Below are 18,161 nucleotides of genomic sequence, written 5' to 3'. Positions count from 1 at the left end.
TATATTGAATATAGATGTAGCTGACTTTGTGTTTCACTATTCTCTTCTTTAAACTTCTATGATTTACAGCTGCATCAAAACCTCAATGAAGTAATGACAAACCTTGAGAGCCATCAGGGCAAACCATCAACTAACGCCTTCACTGTGAAAGCTCAGCCGAGGTAAGTGAGTGTGGTCCTAGAGTAAGGTTGCCATATGATGGCATTTCATTCTCCTGGCATCTTGCAGGTCATGATGCTCTGCAAAGTGGAGGGTTGAGGAGTTGGTGCAGATTATGGTTTTTTGACTATGGCACCGAGCATTAAATTTGTAGGTTGTTTGGCTAGGTCATTTTATGTTGTGTTTGACTGGGTCCTGCACAATGATTGGTAAAGCGGACAAAGTTGTTTCTTTTCCAAAATGTTTTAATGGAATTGACCACAGTTTGGGCAGTTTATCAAGAAGGGTAAATGTACATTTGGGAGAGGACTGTAGAATAGTGGTGCAAAAAGTCCTCTAGAAAAATGGAATATTTCAGGGGAGGAAAGTTGTATTGTGCTGCTGAAGGACTCTGTTCATAGGGAAGACAACTGGGTTTTAGTAGTACGAGCACTCTATGCATCTGGAGGACTCTTCTTCTACCCAACTCTTTGCCCCTTAAAATGCTGTATGGAAAGAGTGAGACTTCCAGCAGCACAATCTAAGTTTCCTCTCCCGAAATACAAGCACAGACAATTTTGGGAGAAGATCATAAGATAGTGGTGCAGAGAGTCTTCCAGCAGGGTGGACTATTTCAGAAGAAGAAAGAGTATTCTGTTTTGAGGACTCTGCTTCTACTACTAGCTAGCTGTTATTCCCTTGAATACTCTATGCTTCTGGAGGACTCTATCCCTACTTCTACCCAACTCTTTGCCTCCTGGAATACTTGATGGAAGGATTAAGTTTCTCTCCCGAAATGACTCTTATTTGCACCATTATCCTTTGGTTCTCTCCAAAAATCCTCTGTGCTCCTGAAAAAGCTTTCAAAGGGGGTGAGCTGGCTAGTAGAAGGAGCAGAGCTTTCCCGTTTTTTATTTTTATTTTTTTCTCCAGCAGCACAGTGTATAGTTTTGAGCTTACTGTCCATCTTGTGCAGAAGGATCATGGTGTTAATTACACCTTCACTGAATTAAATTTCATTCATCCATTTTTTTACTCTGCAAGTTCATCTCTACTTTTCATTACGTCTTATGAATTATGATAGCCCACATAGCCATATATAAGGCGTATAGATATTTCATCTACATCCTGGTATTATATTCTGCCGGCACCACATTTTCTGCAGACTTTTAAGCCATAAGGTGATGGCCGTAGTCGGCAAGCATGGGCATTCGTTCCAATCTCCAGCTGCCGAATTCTCATCAGGTCAGGCGTGGGCAGAAATGTGACGGTCGCAGACTCTATGAATCATACTGAATGCTAATGCCGGCAGGGTTTATGTTACATCTCTCCCCAGCCAATGTCACTTACAGCAGAAAGACCTCTACAGTTTTGTGCTTCACCCGAGTGAAAATCTGACTGTGGCAGTATGATTCTGGGGATTAACACTTCTGTAAGAAGCAACTTTTCCCCATACATCTGGGATTCACTTTAGATGTGTATTTTCACACCCTTTACATTTTACAATCTCTGGTTTCACCTTACTTTCACAACTACACAGAGCTATACATATTGGGGATGTTGAAATTGATATTAGAAATAGATAACTTTCAAACACCAAACTATTCAACAAGCCTGCTGCAGGCAGTTGGAAGCATTTCCCCAGTCTTCTCTCTCCCAGTGATTAAACTGCAACATTGCTTTAGGAATCCCTTATTATTGCTGGTATTTTATTCCTTAATTCATGGACTGATCACAAATCAGTTCAACATTAATCCCCCCTAGCAATGATTTTGTTTTGATTGATTTTTGTCCTCTGTATTGACCGTCGTTGTCCCCCCAACAACTTCTACAGAAAGAAAGACAACCTGTTCTCCAGACTGAGGCTAAAGAGGAGCAGGTAGTGATGGAGATGCATCATGGGCTAACAAGGGGTGCCGAGCGTGTGCTAATAATGATCATGTTCTATTACATGCATGTTTCTGTTTTTTGATCTTTTTTGTAAAAGAAGACTAATATTTTGTGTGCCTGTCTATGTCCAGTCTTTGACTTTCAAAAACCTTTTCTGGCCTGCCAAGGTCTGATTGTTGGCTATGTTGAATTACCAGTTTATTGGATTTTTTGCATGTCTGTGTGAAATGTCCAGTGTAGCTATAGATCCATGGGCTCAAGTGCAAATTTTTGAAAAGCTCCAAAATGCCACCAGTGTCGATCATAAAATCATGGGAATTTGGTCACATGGACATGACTTCTAAAAGGAATAATAAGACTTTAGATTGGCAGGTCACTTTCTAATTTAGAACACATCACCTGATCAATTGTCGGAGCAGGACCCCTGCACTATGTGTGAAAGCTGGGGTCTCTCTGCTGAAGCCCAACACAACCCCTTTTTAGGCAGACCAATAGATCTTCTAAAAGCTTAAGCTGAAGATGATTGGAGAGCTCCAGATCTGATTCAGCAGGAGGTGTGCTGGAGATCTGCAGAAAGACTGCTGCTTTTCCATAGAGTGCAAGGGTCCTTCTCTGCAGCAGGGAAAAAAAAACTGCTACAGAAAAATAAACTATAAAACTATGCACACCTTTTTGTTATGGAGCACCTTTAATGCATTCCCATTTTCTTGTGTGTCCATCCAAATATGTCCTTTAGACTGTAAGCTCTTTTGGGCAGAGACATCCATCCAAATATGTCACTGTATTCCTGTATAATTGCATTACCTTCTGTTACGTACCCCAACTAGGTATGCTGTAAGACTGTAGTATCTGTATTTTAGTATTACCATGTGTAAATGTTTCCTTTATGTCTGTACAATTGTACCATACCATTAAATATTCTGCTATTATATATAAAATATTATATTTTGTACAAATTAACAGACTTGTATGCTACAGGCACCAAACCAGGACTCCATATGAATATATCATCAAATGTTTGTTTCCCTGACCATCACATCTCATTCAAATAGAATTCAGGTGTCTTAGTAAAAAGTATTATTAATACTACAGATTAAAAATACAATTAGAAATATGTTTTGCTACCCTGGTGGTAACAGTATGGTGAAGTCCCTTTTCTGTTAAGGTCGTCTGGTTTTCTAAGCACAAAGCTACCTTTTTAAAGACATTGGGCCTGATTATCAAAGCTCTCCAAGGCTGGAGAGGATTCACGTTTTATCAGTGAAGCTGGGTGATCCAGGAAACATGAAATTGATCTGCTTCAGGATTTAAAACATTTGATGGCAAATGACTTTGAAGAAATCCATTCCAGTTTTGCTAGATCACCCAGCTTCACTGATGAAGTGTATCTTCTCTAGTCTTGGAAAGTTTTATTAAATCAGGCCCATTGATTTGGAAATCCTGATGTCAACACTTTAGGATGACTTGTATTTGCAGACCAGGTCTTCTCAACCAATATCCATACCTGATCTTACAAATTTTGTTCTGGCTGAATGCACACAAGTTGCCCCAGTCACCATTTTTTAATCTTGTCCCCAGCCGCCAAAACAATGGTGGCTGGGGGCAATTCAAGATGAATGGCCAAAGTTTAGGCATGGAATGTCTGGCAAGTTCATTAAGGTGTGATGGTCAGATGCCCCCAAACATTTGACCATTTATTAGTAGTTCCTAATTGGTGATAAGACGACATGGTTTTTGGATACCTGTGCTTTGGACCTTGCACTTCTACACCCAACTTTATTATAGCAACTGTAGAGTATCTGAGGAGCTCGAAATCTATTTGGGGAAGATTCCTGGTAAAAAAAATTGTTGGTTAGTTCCATAATATGGAGGGACAACTGAGTGTATGATAAAAAAAGTTGCACGCACAAACTAAAAATATAACCATAGTTATCAAAAAGATTTTAAACTCGCATCTTTTAATTTTTCTATAGTGACCCCAGCCCTGCTAAAACCAACAAGACCACAGCCTCCCCTCCTGATGGTCCTCCAGCTGCCAGTGCTGAGCCCAAGACCACCAACCATGCTGCTGAGGAGCCAGTTGTGTCCCCAACATCTGCTGCAACTGCTGCATTCTTCCAAGACACCCCAACTGTGACAGTCTCCAAATCCCCCTCTCAGGTATTTCTTGGTGTGACTTCCATTTTCACTAGAAACCTCTTCATTCACATTTTGTGTATCATCTGATTGTGTGAAGTGATTGAGTTTCCTACTTTATGAAACTTTTTTTAATTCTATTCATGGACAGTGAATAGATGAATGAATGTGTTTCATCACATTTTTGTTCAGTTCTTCATGACTGCGTTCATCCTAAATTCCATAGGTCATGGTTATCAGTCTGTACTAAATGGTGGTTTGGCTGGAGCTGTTCATTGGTGGGATCAGATCTTCTCTAATACCTCATCCATGATGTCTGTTGGCTTGCTGCCAGTCTCTATAGTTCTTTCTGGTTGTAGACCTTCAGGATTTCACTTGATTATCTCAAATAATCAAGTTTTGACTCTACTAACTGTACACCTTTCTTAGGTCACTGGAATTGCTTTAATGTATGTTCCTCCATTTCTTATTTGTGTCTATTGTGGCTCTCAGTATTTTCTTTGTTTTTTAGTTTGGACTTTGAAAAACTTTCCTTTCCTTCTTGTAGCTGCTATTTTTAAAAAGAAAATTGGTGTCCTCATACGTGATTTCCAATGACTGTTTAGATAACAGGAATAGGTTAAGGAGATTCTCTGAGAAACTGTTCACTTGTTATCAGAAGGAGGGTGTTCAGTGTTTTCATGACTCCTTTTTTGCCCTAAATCTGAGCTCCAGGCAGTTACAACATTAAATCAAGAAGTCTAAGAACCCAGAATACTGGTATTGGCCTCTTGCAATTACCTAAATAGCAGATTGAGACCAGGAGAAATGAAACCAGGAGCCAGTCAGTTGTATCCAGTAACATTAGGAGGAGAGAACTCCTTGACCTGCATCTTCTTTGTATGATCCCTACTAGATAGGACTGTGCCATAGCACATAGAAAGAACTCTGACTAGATGTATATAAATATAAATCAGGTGCAAGGTAAGCACCCCCCCCCCCACTTACCTCTGCAGGGTCTGTTGCTCCTGCCTTTCCTCTACTTCAGCTCCACAGCCTTTAGAAATCCCCTTCTTCATTCCAGTGATGTCAATTCCTTTTTACCCACAGCATGCTGGTTCCTTCCTCTGACCTCTGTCACTGCTCAACTTCAGCAATGATAGAGGTGATAGAGGGTTGTGAGACATAGGCATCCTAAATTCTAGGAATAATGAATGGATAGAAAGATTTCTAAGGCTGCAATGCTGTAATGGAGGCAGTAGAGAGAGACCACAGGAAAGAAAGTATATGATGTCTTCTCTTGGAGGAAAATGCAATATATTTAGAGATATCATTTATTTTACATGAACCTGTGTTATGGCCAACCCTTACGTGGGGGGGTCGCCTTGGCTCTTAATTTTATTATTGTGGTTGAATGGTGTATTGGTGGGAGTCACAGGAAGGTAAGCAGAAAGGGATGGAGGACTGCCAGTTGGTCCTGCATAGCTACAAAACAGGTTCACAATAATTCTCCTCTGCATAAACTACAGTCATAAGTATTGAGCAGTTTAGCTTTCTCTTCGTTCTTTCTATTTCTTGTTGAATTAAATTTCAAAGACTCCACTGGTATAAATAGTAGTTTCAATTTGTGCTGTTGGGACATGGACCAATTTCTGGTCTAAAAAAAAAGAACCCTCCACCATGGGCAGTGAATTTTAGGTTTCAGGTTCTGTCCTTATTGTCTTCAAAGTGGCAGCCTCCTTTTTTCTTATCTCTCTGCCTGGCCCTGGCCATTACAAACCCAAGTGAAGGTGTCACATTCCCGGGTCCTTGGTCTCCATCACATAGCTTTGGTAAAAAGGCCAGAGGAGTAAATTATTCAAGGCAGCCTCAACGTTGGGGGTCATCTAGATGTATATGAAGCTAGCTGGTAATTCAACTCCCCTACATCAGAAAATATCCTTTTAGGTTGAGGTACAGAGGGATTTGCTTAAATACTGAGCTCATTTTGTTCCTTTCAACTCTTCTGCTGCCTATCTGAAATCCTGTCTGCTGCTCTGCAGTGATCGTAATAAAAATATATTTTAACTTTCATTGTTGCTATTAATTTAGATCCTGAATATTGCTCCTGCATTGTACAGTTATTTATGTAATTGCAAACCTACTTTTCCAGCAAGTTTAACCTTCCCCCAAACTCTTAAAGGTGTATTAATATATTCTTCTGATGGCTTCACATTTGGCTTTGATTTATTAAAGCTCTCCAAGGCTGGAGAGAATACATTTTCATAAGTGAACATGGGTAATCCAGAGAACCAGGAATGGGATTTCTTAAGTCATTTGCTATTTGTTAGCAAGTTTTTTTTTAAATCCTGAACCTGACCCATTTAAGGTTTTCTGGATTGCCCAGCTTCACTAACGATGGTGTACCTCCCAAGCCTTGGGAAGTTTTAATAAATCTGGTCCAATGTCTTTTATTCCCACTGAAATGAATATAATGTATCAAACTTTCTCATCATTTTCTGCTGGTATAATAGCACCACCTGCTGGTAAAAGTGTGACATTACCACAATACATTTTTGTAACCCACATTGGGTCACCTATAGCAGCAAGATAATCTGCAGCACTATACAGAAGATAATGATGCCTAGAGCAGGTCATTCCTGATGTACCTTTTTCAGGAAAAAGATTTTTAAAAGAAATGATGGGTCTGATTCATTAAAGCTAAAGAAGATAAACTATAATACGAGAACATGGGTGATTCGGCAAACCTGGAATTGATTTTGTCTAGGATTGAAAACGAATAGCAAATGATTTTTAGGAAATCCAGGTTTTCTGGATCACCAATTTTCTCCCTTGATAGTATGTATTCCCCAGTCTTGGAGGGCTTTAATAAATCAAGCATGGCTGCATAATCCAAGAGCGATATTGTCCATTCTTTTTAGTCAAAGTCAAGTCCAAGGCAACAAATTTTTTTTTTTTTTTGAATTTCCTTCATTAGCCAGAAACCCCTCCCCTGTGCCCCTGTAAAATCAGTTTCACAGGTTCTAAGTGGTTGAACTTCCCACACTAAGCACCTAAGCCCCACCCAAGCATCATCCTCTGTCCAATAAGAATACATCGGTAATCATTCTTAACAAACTGGAGGGAACCATGTGGCTTGAGTTTCGTCCTGCTGCTTGGTTATTGGTACTGAAACTTGTTTCAGAGGGGCACTTGGAGGGTTTTGTGACTAATAAAAAGACTGGACATTTAAAGTTTAAAATGCTTACAGATTTGCTTTGCATTTATTTTTGTAATATTATACTGACAAGGGAAACATCCAACTGTAATAAGCCGATCTATATATGGATGTTACATGAATTTCCCCTGTGGTGTTCTTTGTCATGGAAATTGATCCTTAATGTATATATAATTTTTCAGTTTTGATCCTTTTGTGTTCCTGTGCCGCTCACCCTGTTTTTATGCTGTGTGTATTAATATACATTTGTGACATGTTCATCCATTCTGGAGGTGAAATAGAGCAACTTCCGCTATGGGATGGACCCGTGAAGTTCCCTATTGTGTGTTTTTTGTTTTTTTGCTAATTTTTGTATGTTTTTTTTTTTTCTTTTTTCCTTTTTGGGTGGGGGGGTTCGTGTGGATTGTCTTTGCTGGTATTTTACTTGCATGTAGCTGAGGAAAGGCCCACCGGTCCCACCGCCACCAAAACTCACGCCTTCCAGGGACATCCAGCAGGAAAATATCATCGGTCTGTTTGATGACAGTTTTGTGCCCGAAATAAGTGTGACCACTCCCTCACAGGTTAGCAGCTGCTGCCCACCTGCCCACAAGGCACTAACACAATGCATGCCCACCGCTGCAGGAGGTGTCACTTTTGGTAGAAGACCAGAGAAGCCCAAATCAGGGTAGGACTTGCTAGGTCTAGGTTAGGTAGGTGACAATCTGTTGATAATCTTGGCACTTCATGGGGATGGTTACCCATGATGATCAGAACCAGTTTGGTCTAGGTTGAGTTTCGGAATAACTCCCTGCAGAAGTAACACATTTCCTATCTGAAAGTAATTCATATTTTTCATGAATGAGGATTTTAATTTTTATTCACCCTTTAGTTGTAATAATGGCAACATGAAATATCAGGAAAGCTGCTATGAAATAATCTTACAGGTTTCAAACACTGAATTGGTGTGTTAGTTGAGCAATGGTCCCAAAACGGGAAGGATAAAACCTTACATTCAGTGAAACTACCCCTTACTTAGCGTTTGGGAACAGGTTTAACCCTTTCCTGCTTTATTCAAAAACATTTTTGCCTTTGTACACTTAAAAAAAAATTATTACCTCTCAGTGTCAATTTATTGAAATTTGATTTCCTTTGGATACGTGAATTTATTTTTCTTCATGTACCCTTTTTTTCAGATATTTTAAAATGAGTTGCAAGGACAGGTTCTTCTAAAAGATAAATATTTTCCTTCATTTAGAAAGCTTTAAGATCCTATTTAGTGCTGTACATTGGATAAGACCAAAACCCCAAGAGTTAAATTACCTTTCTGGTAATTCTAAGAAGTGACACCTCTGTGTAAGGAAAAAAAAACTTACTAACAATTTGCTCTTTTTTGCCCAAGCGGACTCTGGCTACCCATGATGCATTATATTAGCATAAGGAAAATCTGATCAGTTATAGGGGTGTATTAGGGTAATGATATATGCATAGAACATCGTAATGGTATCGTACTAGCAACCCCAAATGACTCTACTTAGACAGGAAGCTTAGTCGTTATAGAACTTTACATTGTGTCTGGCAGTTTTCTGATGCCGTTCTTCACCTACACATGCTTGGTCATTCTGTATGAGGGTTGATGATGATCATGGCCAAAATGTCAGATTGCAGCCTATCAATATACTGGGCATGCAAAAGGAAGACCTCCTACTTTCTTTGGTTTTAGTTGGCCGTTTAAAGTGGACAATTCCTTCAGTAGGAAATCCATAAACTTACGGAGCATATTTTATAGAGATATGAAGTTCATACATTCCCAGAATATTCAACCTAATTAACAAATGAAAAAGTAGAGGTCCCCTTTTTCAAAGCTTCAGGTAGTCCGGTGGCAGTTGGCACAAATGTGCACGCTTCCAGTTCCGCCACTCCAAAAATTTTCTGCTGCCAATAGAGGCAACCATTTGGGTTCCTACAACTTGGTTCCCCATCATGTGAAGATATCTCATCATGATAATCACTGGAATTTTATAGACCAATACATACCTTCATGCTGTATATAGATTTCTGCACCAATGGGCATAGTTTAGTGTGAACTGTTTTCAAACATTGTTTAAAATATTATTCAGTACAACAGCATACCAAATAAGTTTGTATAGTATAAATCAGTCCCTGCCCCCCCAAATAGCCAGTGTCCGCTGGATCCTACTAAAGAAACATGTTTTATCTGTATGTGTGGTGCTGATTCCATGTGCATGCTGCAGGTCCTGGTGCCTTTGCTTGTTATTTCACTGTGCATGTTTTATTTTTATATTTGCTGTTGATGTCTCTGTTAGCTGCCTCCAGCACCAGTTACAACAGAGCCATCTATTCATGTAACATAAGTGCTTCTCCTATAGATCTAGCAGAGGTTATCGCTTTGTGGTTGCAGTAACGAGCAATTTACAAAGGTATGCAATGGTACCAAAAGCATACCTCTATCTGAACAGGATACAGATTGGTCAGTGAAACCTTTTCCCACATCTGGCGCTTGCACTGCACTACCGAATAATAAGCCTATAGATTATGTAATAAAATCTGCTCGATCTGTGCAATATTGATGGGTTATCCAGTTGATAGCACTTTGTGCATCTATGGGTTAGTCTGCTTAGCAGTCCCCATGACCAGATCTGGTAAAGGTAAGAATTTTTACTTTGCCAACATATTTTATTTCAGATCTGTCATTAGAAATGTAAATTTGACCTTAACACGGACCCATATGCAAATGTTCACTTAAAACCACACAGATTTTGGTGGACCCAGACAATGAGCTTGTTGGGACATCCCATTCCAAACCAATGGAGTTGCTGCCCCTCTCTACCTCCATCTTTGCATTTTTAATAGCCTCCACTCTTTGTGTGAAAGTTTTGGAATATGTCTGCGAATTTGTGACCGTTCAGCCAAAATGCATTTAGTGAAGTCGGGTGCTCATGTTGGAGAAGTCCTGGAATTCTGTTTAAACCCAAAGGGCTGTGTAGGGTTGAGGTCAGGGCTTTCAGTAGAGGACTTGGTGCCTCCACACCAAGTTTTTGCCATAAAACCAGCTTTACACTTAATTTGGTTATATAGTGTAACAATTTAGCTGGATTGCATAAATAAAGAATATCAAACTGGGTGAAATACTTAACTATCTTGGCTTAAATAGTCACACAACCAAAATCCTAGTCATCTGGTCATGATTTCTTTTAATAGGCTGATCTGATTTAGATTGGATGATTTACCTCTTTAACAGAGATCACATGACTAAGTGCCACAGCAGGGAGTCTAGGGAAGAAATCTGTAATTAGAGGTAAGTATTTCACTGGATTAATCAATTAGTTTTATTCATAATTTCTATACAGATCAATAGAGCTTTAGGCTTACATTTAAGTATGTATCTGTTTTAAAGCTCCCCAAAAATAACGCCTAATGGAAACCAGATGTAAAGGTTAATCAGTTTCCTAATTTTTGTGGATCATGTCTAAATCACATGACCAATAAAAAGGAACAGATTATGTTGTGGTGGTGTTTTCTACCAGGTGCTGCAAAATGACAGTGGAATAGGAGATGATTTATACATGCACATCAAGTGCTTGCAAGTATTTCCCATATCCATCCACCATTTTTTCCCATAGCACCATGATGCTCACACGTTGTGACATCATTCAACCAAACTGCCCAAAGAAGGAAACTTGGTCAACTGGTCCAACCAGTATTGGGTAGAACATAGGAGTTTAGGTTCAACGGATAAGTGTGTGTTTTGAGTACTGTGATGAGACAATGCTCAGTTGGGTAGAGAGAGCAAGAAGTATCTCAGATGGATATACATAGATTTATATCTATATGTCTCATTGAATACCCAATGGATCTGTGTCAATATTCAATATACATTTTGAAGTCTTGTATATGAAATCCGAAGGTTCAACAGATTACAACTGAAAGTAATAGAGAAACGTATTAAAATACAACTACATGATCATCTTCCATGAACCCTGTGTTGGCTTTGGTTGGCTGTACATGGCCCAAGCAGTTTGACAAATTCATGCCAAACTTGTGACAATTGGTCACAACTAGAGAAAGATAAAAGTTCCAGGAGTCAAAAATTATTGCATGCAGAGACTTGTTGGAGATAAGGTATTGGTAAATCATATTGGTAAATCTTTTGGATGTCATCGATGTGTCTTGGCTCTCCGCATATCTCAAAGAAGATTTTCTGCTTATGTTGTGCTGTGGAGTAATATCTGGGTTGGTTTCGCGGGACCTCTTGAGTCTGGTGAAACACTTGTCAATGGTGCCCATTCAGGTTTATAAATGGTCACCAAAGTACGGTTATCCACTTTTTATTGAGAACTTTTTTTTTTTTTCCTTAAGTTTCTAGTTTGATGGCCCCTCTTTTCATATGTCTTCACCACTAGATAAAGCCTTGCTCTTATGTTCCTCCCCATAACTTTCTGACTAACATTCCTACTAACCTTTTTCCTTGTGCTGCCAAGTTTGAGGCTGTGTGGCCCCCAGTGCAGGAGCCCAGCCTACTAGATCTGGATTTCGACCCTCTCAAACCGGACTCCAGTTCAACTGCTGCACCAGCTCAGGTTTGTTTGATGTTTTTCTGTAATTGTGGGAGTGTATGGTGGTAATTCATTGTTTCCAGGGGATCAGTTTGGAATTTTACCACCCTAGTTGGCAGTATTAATGAGTTTTCAACCCTATAATCCCCATTTTCCAGCACTGGAGTAAAGGAATAAAGGTCGTTACCTTCAATTTTGTGAATTCATATAAGGTGTTTTTTTTTTTTTTTATAGACAATTGTTATTTATAGTCCATAACAAACCTTTTAACCCACAATTTACTCAATGCTCAACCAGGATTTACATTTTGGTCTCATGACAACCCATACTTTCCCATTCAGTTCTTCCAGGATAAATTTAGAGATGCCATTTTTCCAATGGGGATACAGACCACAGGATAAACATGGGAAAAATTGGAAGATTAAGTTGCCACTCTGAAAAAAGTGTAGCAATGCGTTTCTGGGGGTTACAAGGATCTTCCTTCATCAGGGCTAACAACACATTTATTAAAATATATAATCAACAATATTCCATACTAATACGTATATTTAAAACATTGTATAATACATTTAATGTACAGATTTATTTCCAGGACAGTTACAGGATTGATAAGATATTTCAAATTTTTTTTTTTTTTTAACCCTGGTAAAGGTCCCCTGTAGTCCCTAAAATGTGTTGGCTTATCTAAAAGGCTTTTTTATTTTTTCCCCCTTTTTTCCTTTCTTTTCTCTCCCCTTTTTTCCCTTTCTTTTCTCTCCCCTTTTTTCCTCTTTCTATTCTTTCTTTTTTTTTCATTCACTAATGGAATGCTTTGTCATCCAATTACTTTCTACAATCCCACTAAGGACCACCACACAATAATAAAATTGGCAATTTTATAAAAAAAATGGCTTTATATACCCTTCCAAGTTTTTATTCTTTTATGTTTTTTTATATGGCTACTGAGGGTCTTGGGGTAAGTCAGGCATGGCAATAGAATAGGAGTCAATTTTGCCACCTCCAGTTGTCAAGGTTTAATATACTTTTATGTTTTTATATAGAGGATGGCATGATTACAGTCACACCAGGAGACTGTAACTTTTATAGTTTTGTAAGGGGTAGGCACTCTCACCCTCCACTTTTTTTTTTCACATACAACTGAATAAAGAAATTGTTACATCGTTTTATTTTTGATTTTTATGTATATTTTTAGTTTTTGTCGTGTCTGTGATATAAACATTCACTTGTTCTCTTTCGTTCTTGCTGCGATTAGTCGCTGCCTTGGGACCTGTGGGAGGTAAGGAAATTAACTCACTAACCTACTCTTGTTAAATGTTATGCTAGTTTCTTCCCAGAACAGTGATTGGACATAGGCCTGACGATTGCTCCTGCTGTGTAGCATCTCTGCCTCCATCTTGTCTTGTTTACTGACGTCTGTTACATCCATGCATTTGTCTTAAACACCCAAACTAGTGCGAACAGGAGGTAGAATTTGTTGCGTAGACCTGAAAGGAAACCCATACTGAAAGAAATTGCTAAAATATTTTCCAACATGGAACAAGTATGGCACCAGATCTCCAACTGGTGCAGTTTGTACTGGATCACCAAAACTATAGAAATGGCATGACCACCAATAGTGTTTGCAAAGGTCAACAGTGGAAGTCCACATGCAGATTTCCTTTTATATTTACATATAAACTGGTCATATTGTTTTTTGTACAGGACCATTTAAAAGTCTATTGACCAAGGTTGGTCTGCTCCACTTGCCAATGTTAAACAAGATCTCATCCTAACATTTCAAAGCAAATACAACTTGTAGAAATGGACACCCTTCCACTAAAATGTTGGCTAACTCCATTCTTCAAGGATTGGAATCCAATTACAGTCCCGAAAAGGACTGTTTTATATGACTATTCTGACTTTAAAGAGTCAAGCTGCTGTAGAGGCTTGTTAATAAAGAAGTGGCAATCTGAATAGGTTGCCACTTTGTTCATTTTTCTTGATCAGAAACTCTACCTATTTGAGTAAAGTAACTGATCTCAACTGAATCTTCGCTATGATCTCCACTTTTCAAGTGGTGATCAGCAAGCATAAACGTATAATAAAAGGGGCAAACTGCAGGAAAAGTGGTATCGGGGTTTTTGAAACAAACATCTGCAGCCTCTATTGTGGCCATAAGGTTGAGGTCCGCTTTTCAACAGTTACAATGACCACAGTCTTTTACAAAGTCCACACACGGGGTACCTAAAAAATAAAGACTTACCTGGTCCTGCCGGCGTCATTCGGTGTCCTGCCCGTCTGATTCCATCCTCTGGCTGCTTCTTCTTACAGTATGAGTATAATAAAGTTTGAAACACAAAATCTTGTCAAAGTTTATTAAAATTATTTTATTATTTTGACATGAATTTGTGATTCAAACTTTATTATACTCATACAATTATAATATACTGTAAAATAAATTTTCATGGAGACAATGTACTGCTTTTAGACATTTAAATTTAGATGGGAATTAATCACCCAGGAGGTTAAAGCCTGGTTCCATTTGCTTCAACAGGGGAAAAAAAAATCCTTCCCAATCCAATGAAGCAATCAGATGTTCCCTGGATCAACAGTCTGTTGTTTTTACTTTAAAACTTTGTAAAAGACTGTGGAAGTGTTGCAGTCAGGTTGTCAGTACCCGGTGTTCCCTCTTGTAAAGAGAAATTAATAATATGCCCAGATAAAAATGTATGCAGGTTGTTCTCCTTTTCCAATGTAGCTTCAAAACCATCACTTCTATGATATGATAAGCCCCGGTCACACTACTTATGAAGCTTCGAAGAAAGGTCACTGCTAAAACCCTTGTTGACTTTAACAGTAGGATTCCCTGTTCACCTAATCTTTCAAAAATGTGCAATCCTCATCTTTTGTTGCCTTTACAGGAATTGTAATCAAAATATGGGAATAGTTCACATTTCACGTTGAGAATTCTTTGTTACATTAGTGTGCACCCTGATAAGTGCATGAAATGTCCTTTTAAAGAGGGTATAGGTCTGCCCTCCGGGCCTGCCCCTTCATTAGGTCTGCCCTCCGGGCCTGCCCCTTCAATCTTGCACAGTTGTACAGACTTCTCTGCTGGACTGAAATTGCTTACTCAGATTTCACTGCAAGCTTCTCACAATGTTCAACAGAATCTGCTGCATGACAGATAAAGCCCACCTCGTTTCCTGGCTGGAAAATGTCCATCATCATCTAGCCCCTCCTCCCCAACCTGTCTGTCCCTTTCATTCCTTTAGTTTCAGTTCTTTTAACGATAGAAGCTCAGATCTGCATGCAAACAACTTGCCTAGGTACACCCATACCTCCATATTACCATCTATCTATCATGGCATTCTGATATTTGCATAACCCGTTCCAATGAGCAGCCTGCTTCATGACATAGGGCTAAAGCCACTTAGGTATGGAAGTTGGTGAGATGTTTTCAGGAAATTATTTCCATTTCCCTGCCAGCCCCCCCTCACTGCCTGCATTGTATAGGGAAGCAACATGAATCTCGCATAATTATCTTTTCACCCAACCAAATGGAGTAACATAATCCCAGAATTGAGGGGGTTTGATGACCTTGGAAGAGGCCTATTTAAACACATTGAATTACCGTTGTCTAGCCGAACACCTTCATGGCCAAGAAAGACGCCTTATCAGGTTGCACATAATTATTGAATGTTGGGTCATAATAATAATAATGTTGAATACAAAAAAATGGAATATCTCAAGCTGCAAAGGCTCAGCTGTTTATTTAAAGAACTTTACTTCCCTACCTTTAGAAATTGGTGGCTCTGTCTTGGCTGCAAATTGGATTCTTGAAAAATAAACCGACCCAGCTACATAGGCAAAACCCTCACATCCACGCTTTTACGGAGTTTAGCTGAAGCTTCTAGAACTTTGCAAACTTTAAAGTTGGAGTTTAATTCTTTATCAACATGCCAATGCAATTATTCAGTGCCCACCAATGTCATCCCTGGGTCTCTGTGCCCTGTTGGAAGCAGTAGGCTCATCAGAGGTTTTGTAGATATCAAAATGACTAGACTGGTTGGAGCCATTTTGGATTGTGGGTTCCTAGGCAAGCAGAATTTGCATAGAACCACCTTAGGTATTGCCCAGATATGATGCTAAGCCTCCATGGTTAAAAGAACAATCCAGGAAATAAATGGGGACAGCCAGTCTACTTACCTCTGCAGGTTGAATCCAGCCTTAAACAGGTCAGGTCTAATACGACAAAAAAAAAATAAATATAATGAAGTTCAGCAGTAAAAAGTGATACATTCCATAATAATGATATTGTCCCTCCCCATTCATCTGGGCTTTCAAAATATTCAAAAGGTTTACTACTCCATGCATCTGTCATTTGAGATATTTTAATTCTTGAAGCACAGTTGTCTTTTTATAAAGGACGCAGCTAGAAGCCAAGTAGAAAAGCCTTTTGTGTGCCAGTATGTAGCTTTTTGTATGAAAGTAGCAGTCTCTCTGATGCGGTCGGACACACCCCTTCCTAAGTCTGAGCTAGAATGCTCCAATCAGCAGGGAGCATGAGCTTTGCCGATTGGATAGCTTTTGGTCTGAATCTCAAGGGCCATTTTGATCCTTTACAGAGAGACTGCTGCTTTCACAGAGAAACAAAGAAGCTTTATTCTACAGCATGCTAGCAGAGGCCAAGCCATCCCTTTTAGGATGTGCCTGTTTTTTTTTTTTTTTCTAAGGCACCTTTGTTCTGATGCTTCTGGGATGTATTGAGCAGATTTAAACGAAAAGGGTTCAAAATGTGATCTGCACATTAAAATGCAACGGAGGTCTCTGGATTGTTTTATACCCAGTGTCAAATTAAGAAAACATTTGACAAAAAAAGTATGTATGTATGTATTTTCTCCTATCCTCTGCTAGGAGAATACAGTGCATGGAAAAACTTGTCTGTGTCTTCATCTATTTCATGAATTTTTGTGTCTCTTCCTACCCACTTGCCCTGATCATACCCATTACTTTCCCTTCTGCCATACTCCTTCTTTTGTCTCCCTGGCTGCCAGCCGGAGTCGTCTGTTCCTGGCGGCATGGACCAGGGTCTCGGCGATATTGCCACTGACTCCACTTTTGCCGTAGAGTGGCCTAGTGGGCCCACCGAGGCTGCCCAAGTAAGTAGATTGCTGGCTAACTTAGTATCTTGGGCACAAATGAGTGTCTTTTGAAGTTTGCCCCTCTGACATTTTGTTTTGGTGCAGCATTGTCCAAGATCCTTTGCAAAAACAAGCTGGGTGTTGTAGTTTCCAGTGGCTGTAAGAATACCAACAGCTTGGCACCAGATGGTGCTATGATGGTAGCTCAATGATTCCCACAATGCATGGTTCTACTTATTACAACTCATTAGTAACTAATTTTTGTAAATCCTTTTATTTTTTACATTTAGAAACCACTCTGGTATCACATATGTCATATCCACAATCATTGTTTCTCTCTCCCATCCCCAGTTTGTCATAAGTGTCTCATTCATGGAACTCTTTTTATGGGAAAAAAATGAGAGATATATATTTATTACTATTATACAAATCTGCATAATGTGGGAATTGTATAAAGGAGAGTCATCGTGTGTCAAAAATTAAACTCGATAAACTGCTAATTAATCCAATAGGAACAGGTAAAATGATTCCCATGGAAACTCCAAGTCAATTGGTACTGCTTTATAGGCTGAAGACTTTTCCCCACTCCATGTGACATCACTGGTTTCCAAACCCCAATTTCCAGTTTTGTGACATGAGTAAATCACATGCTGCCTAGAAATACTATGTATGTCACTTACCAAGATGAAAAGATCAGCAGGCGTCTGAAGAGTAAGGAATAGAAGCACCAGGGCAGACTGGCTCCAAAGTGAACCCATTCCTTTGCCCTGCTTAGGAAAAGCACAGGTGCATTTTAAGTGATCCTTTTACAAATAAAGTCTACTGATCATTCTTGAAGTGGTATTTTTATCCAATTTTTATTGTGCAATGGTTTCATCCTACACACATGAACATTTCCTGTAGAAGAATACACTTGGATGAGGGGTGAAAGCTTTAACATTACAGAACATGTCAAGTTAAATCTCATTACAGCTTTAATTGGAAGTGTGTATTTTCATCTGGCACCATTGCAGGTGCATTTTGTGAGAGAGTTTCAATCATCAAAGTCGTTCCTTTACATAGGGCAATCTTTTGCATTAAACTTTTTTTGGCCAATGGTTTGATGTCAGTGGGTGGTTTGAA

At 39.2% G+C, this 18,161-nt stretch overlaps 1 protein-coding gene across 11 annotated transcripts in view; it reads left to right on the top strand.

The window, feature by feature from the left end:
- Positions 1-18,161, top strand: part of BIN1 (bridging integrator 1) — a 75,205-nt gene that overhangs the window by 46,750 nt on the left and 10,294 nt on the right. For 2 of the 11 annotated variants that reach the window (XM_072417942.1, XM_072417944.1), the window contains 6 exons: positions 70-161; positions 1,973-2,017; positions 4,002-4,188; positions 11,842-11,940; positions 13,169-13,192; positions 16,953-17,057. In XM_072417942.1, coding sequence (XP_072274043.1) covers positions 70-161; positions 1,973-2,017; positions 4,002-4,188; positions 11,842-11,940; positions 13,169-13,192; positions 16,953-17,057 — 552 coding nt within the window. Of the gene's footprint in view, positions 1-69; positions 162-1,972; positions 2,018-4,001; positions 4,189-7,794; positions 7,924-11,841; positions 11,941-13,168; positions 13,193-16,952; positions 17,058-18,161 lie in introns of all 11 variants that reach the window. The other 9 variants (XM_072417943.1, XM_072417948.1, XM_072417945.1 and 6 more) reach the window with 7 other exon arrangements.

This window comes from Pyxicephalus adspersus, chromosome 7 (genome assembly GCF_032062135.1).
Source record: "Pyxicephalus adspersus chromosome 7, UCB_Pads_2.0, whole genome shotgun sequence".
NCBI lineage: Eukaryota > Metazoa > Chordata > Amphibia > Anura > Pyxicephalidae > Pyxicephalus > Pyxicephalus adspersus.
The sequence above is the reverse complement of the archived record's forward strand: the minus strand, read 5'-3'. Positions and strand labels throughout refer to the sequence as shown.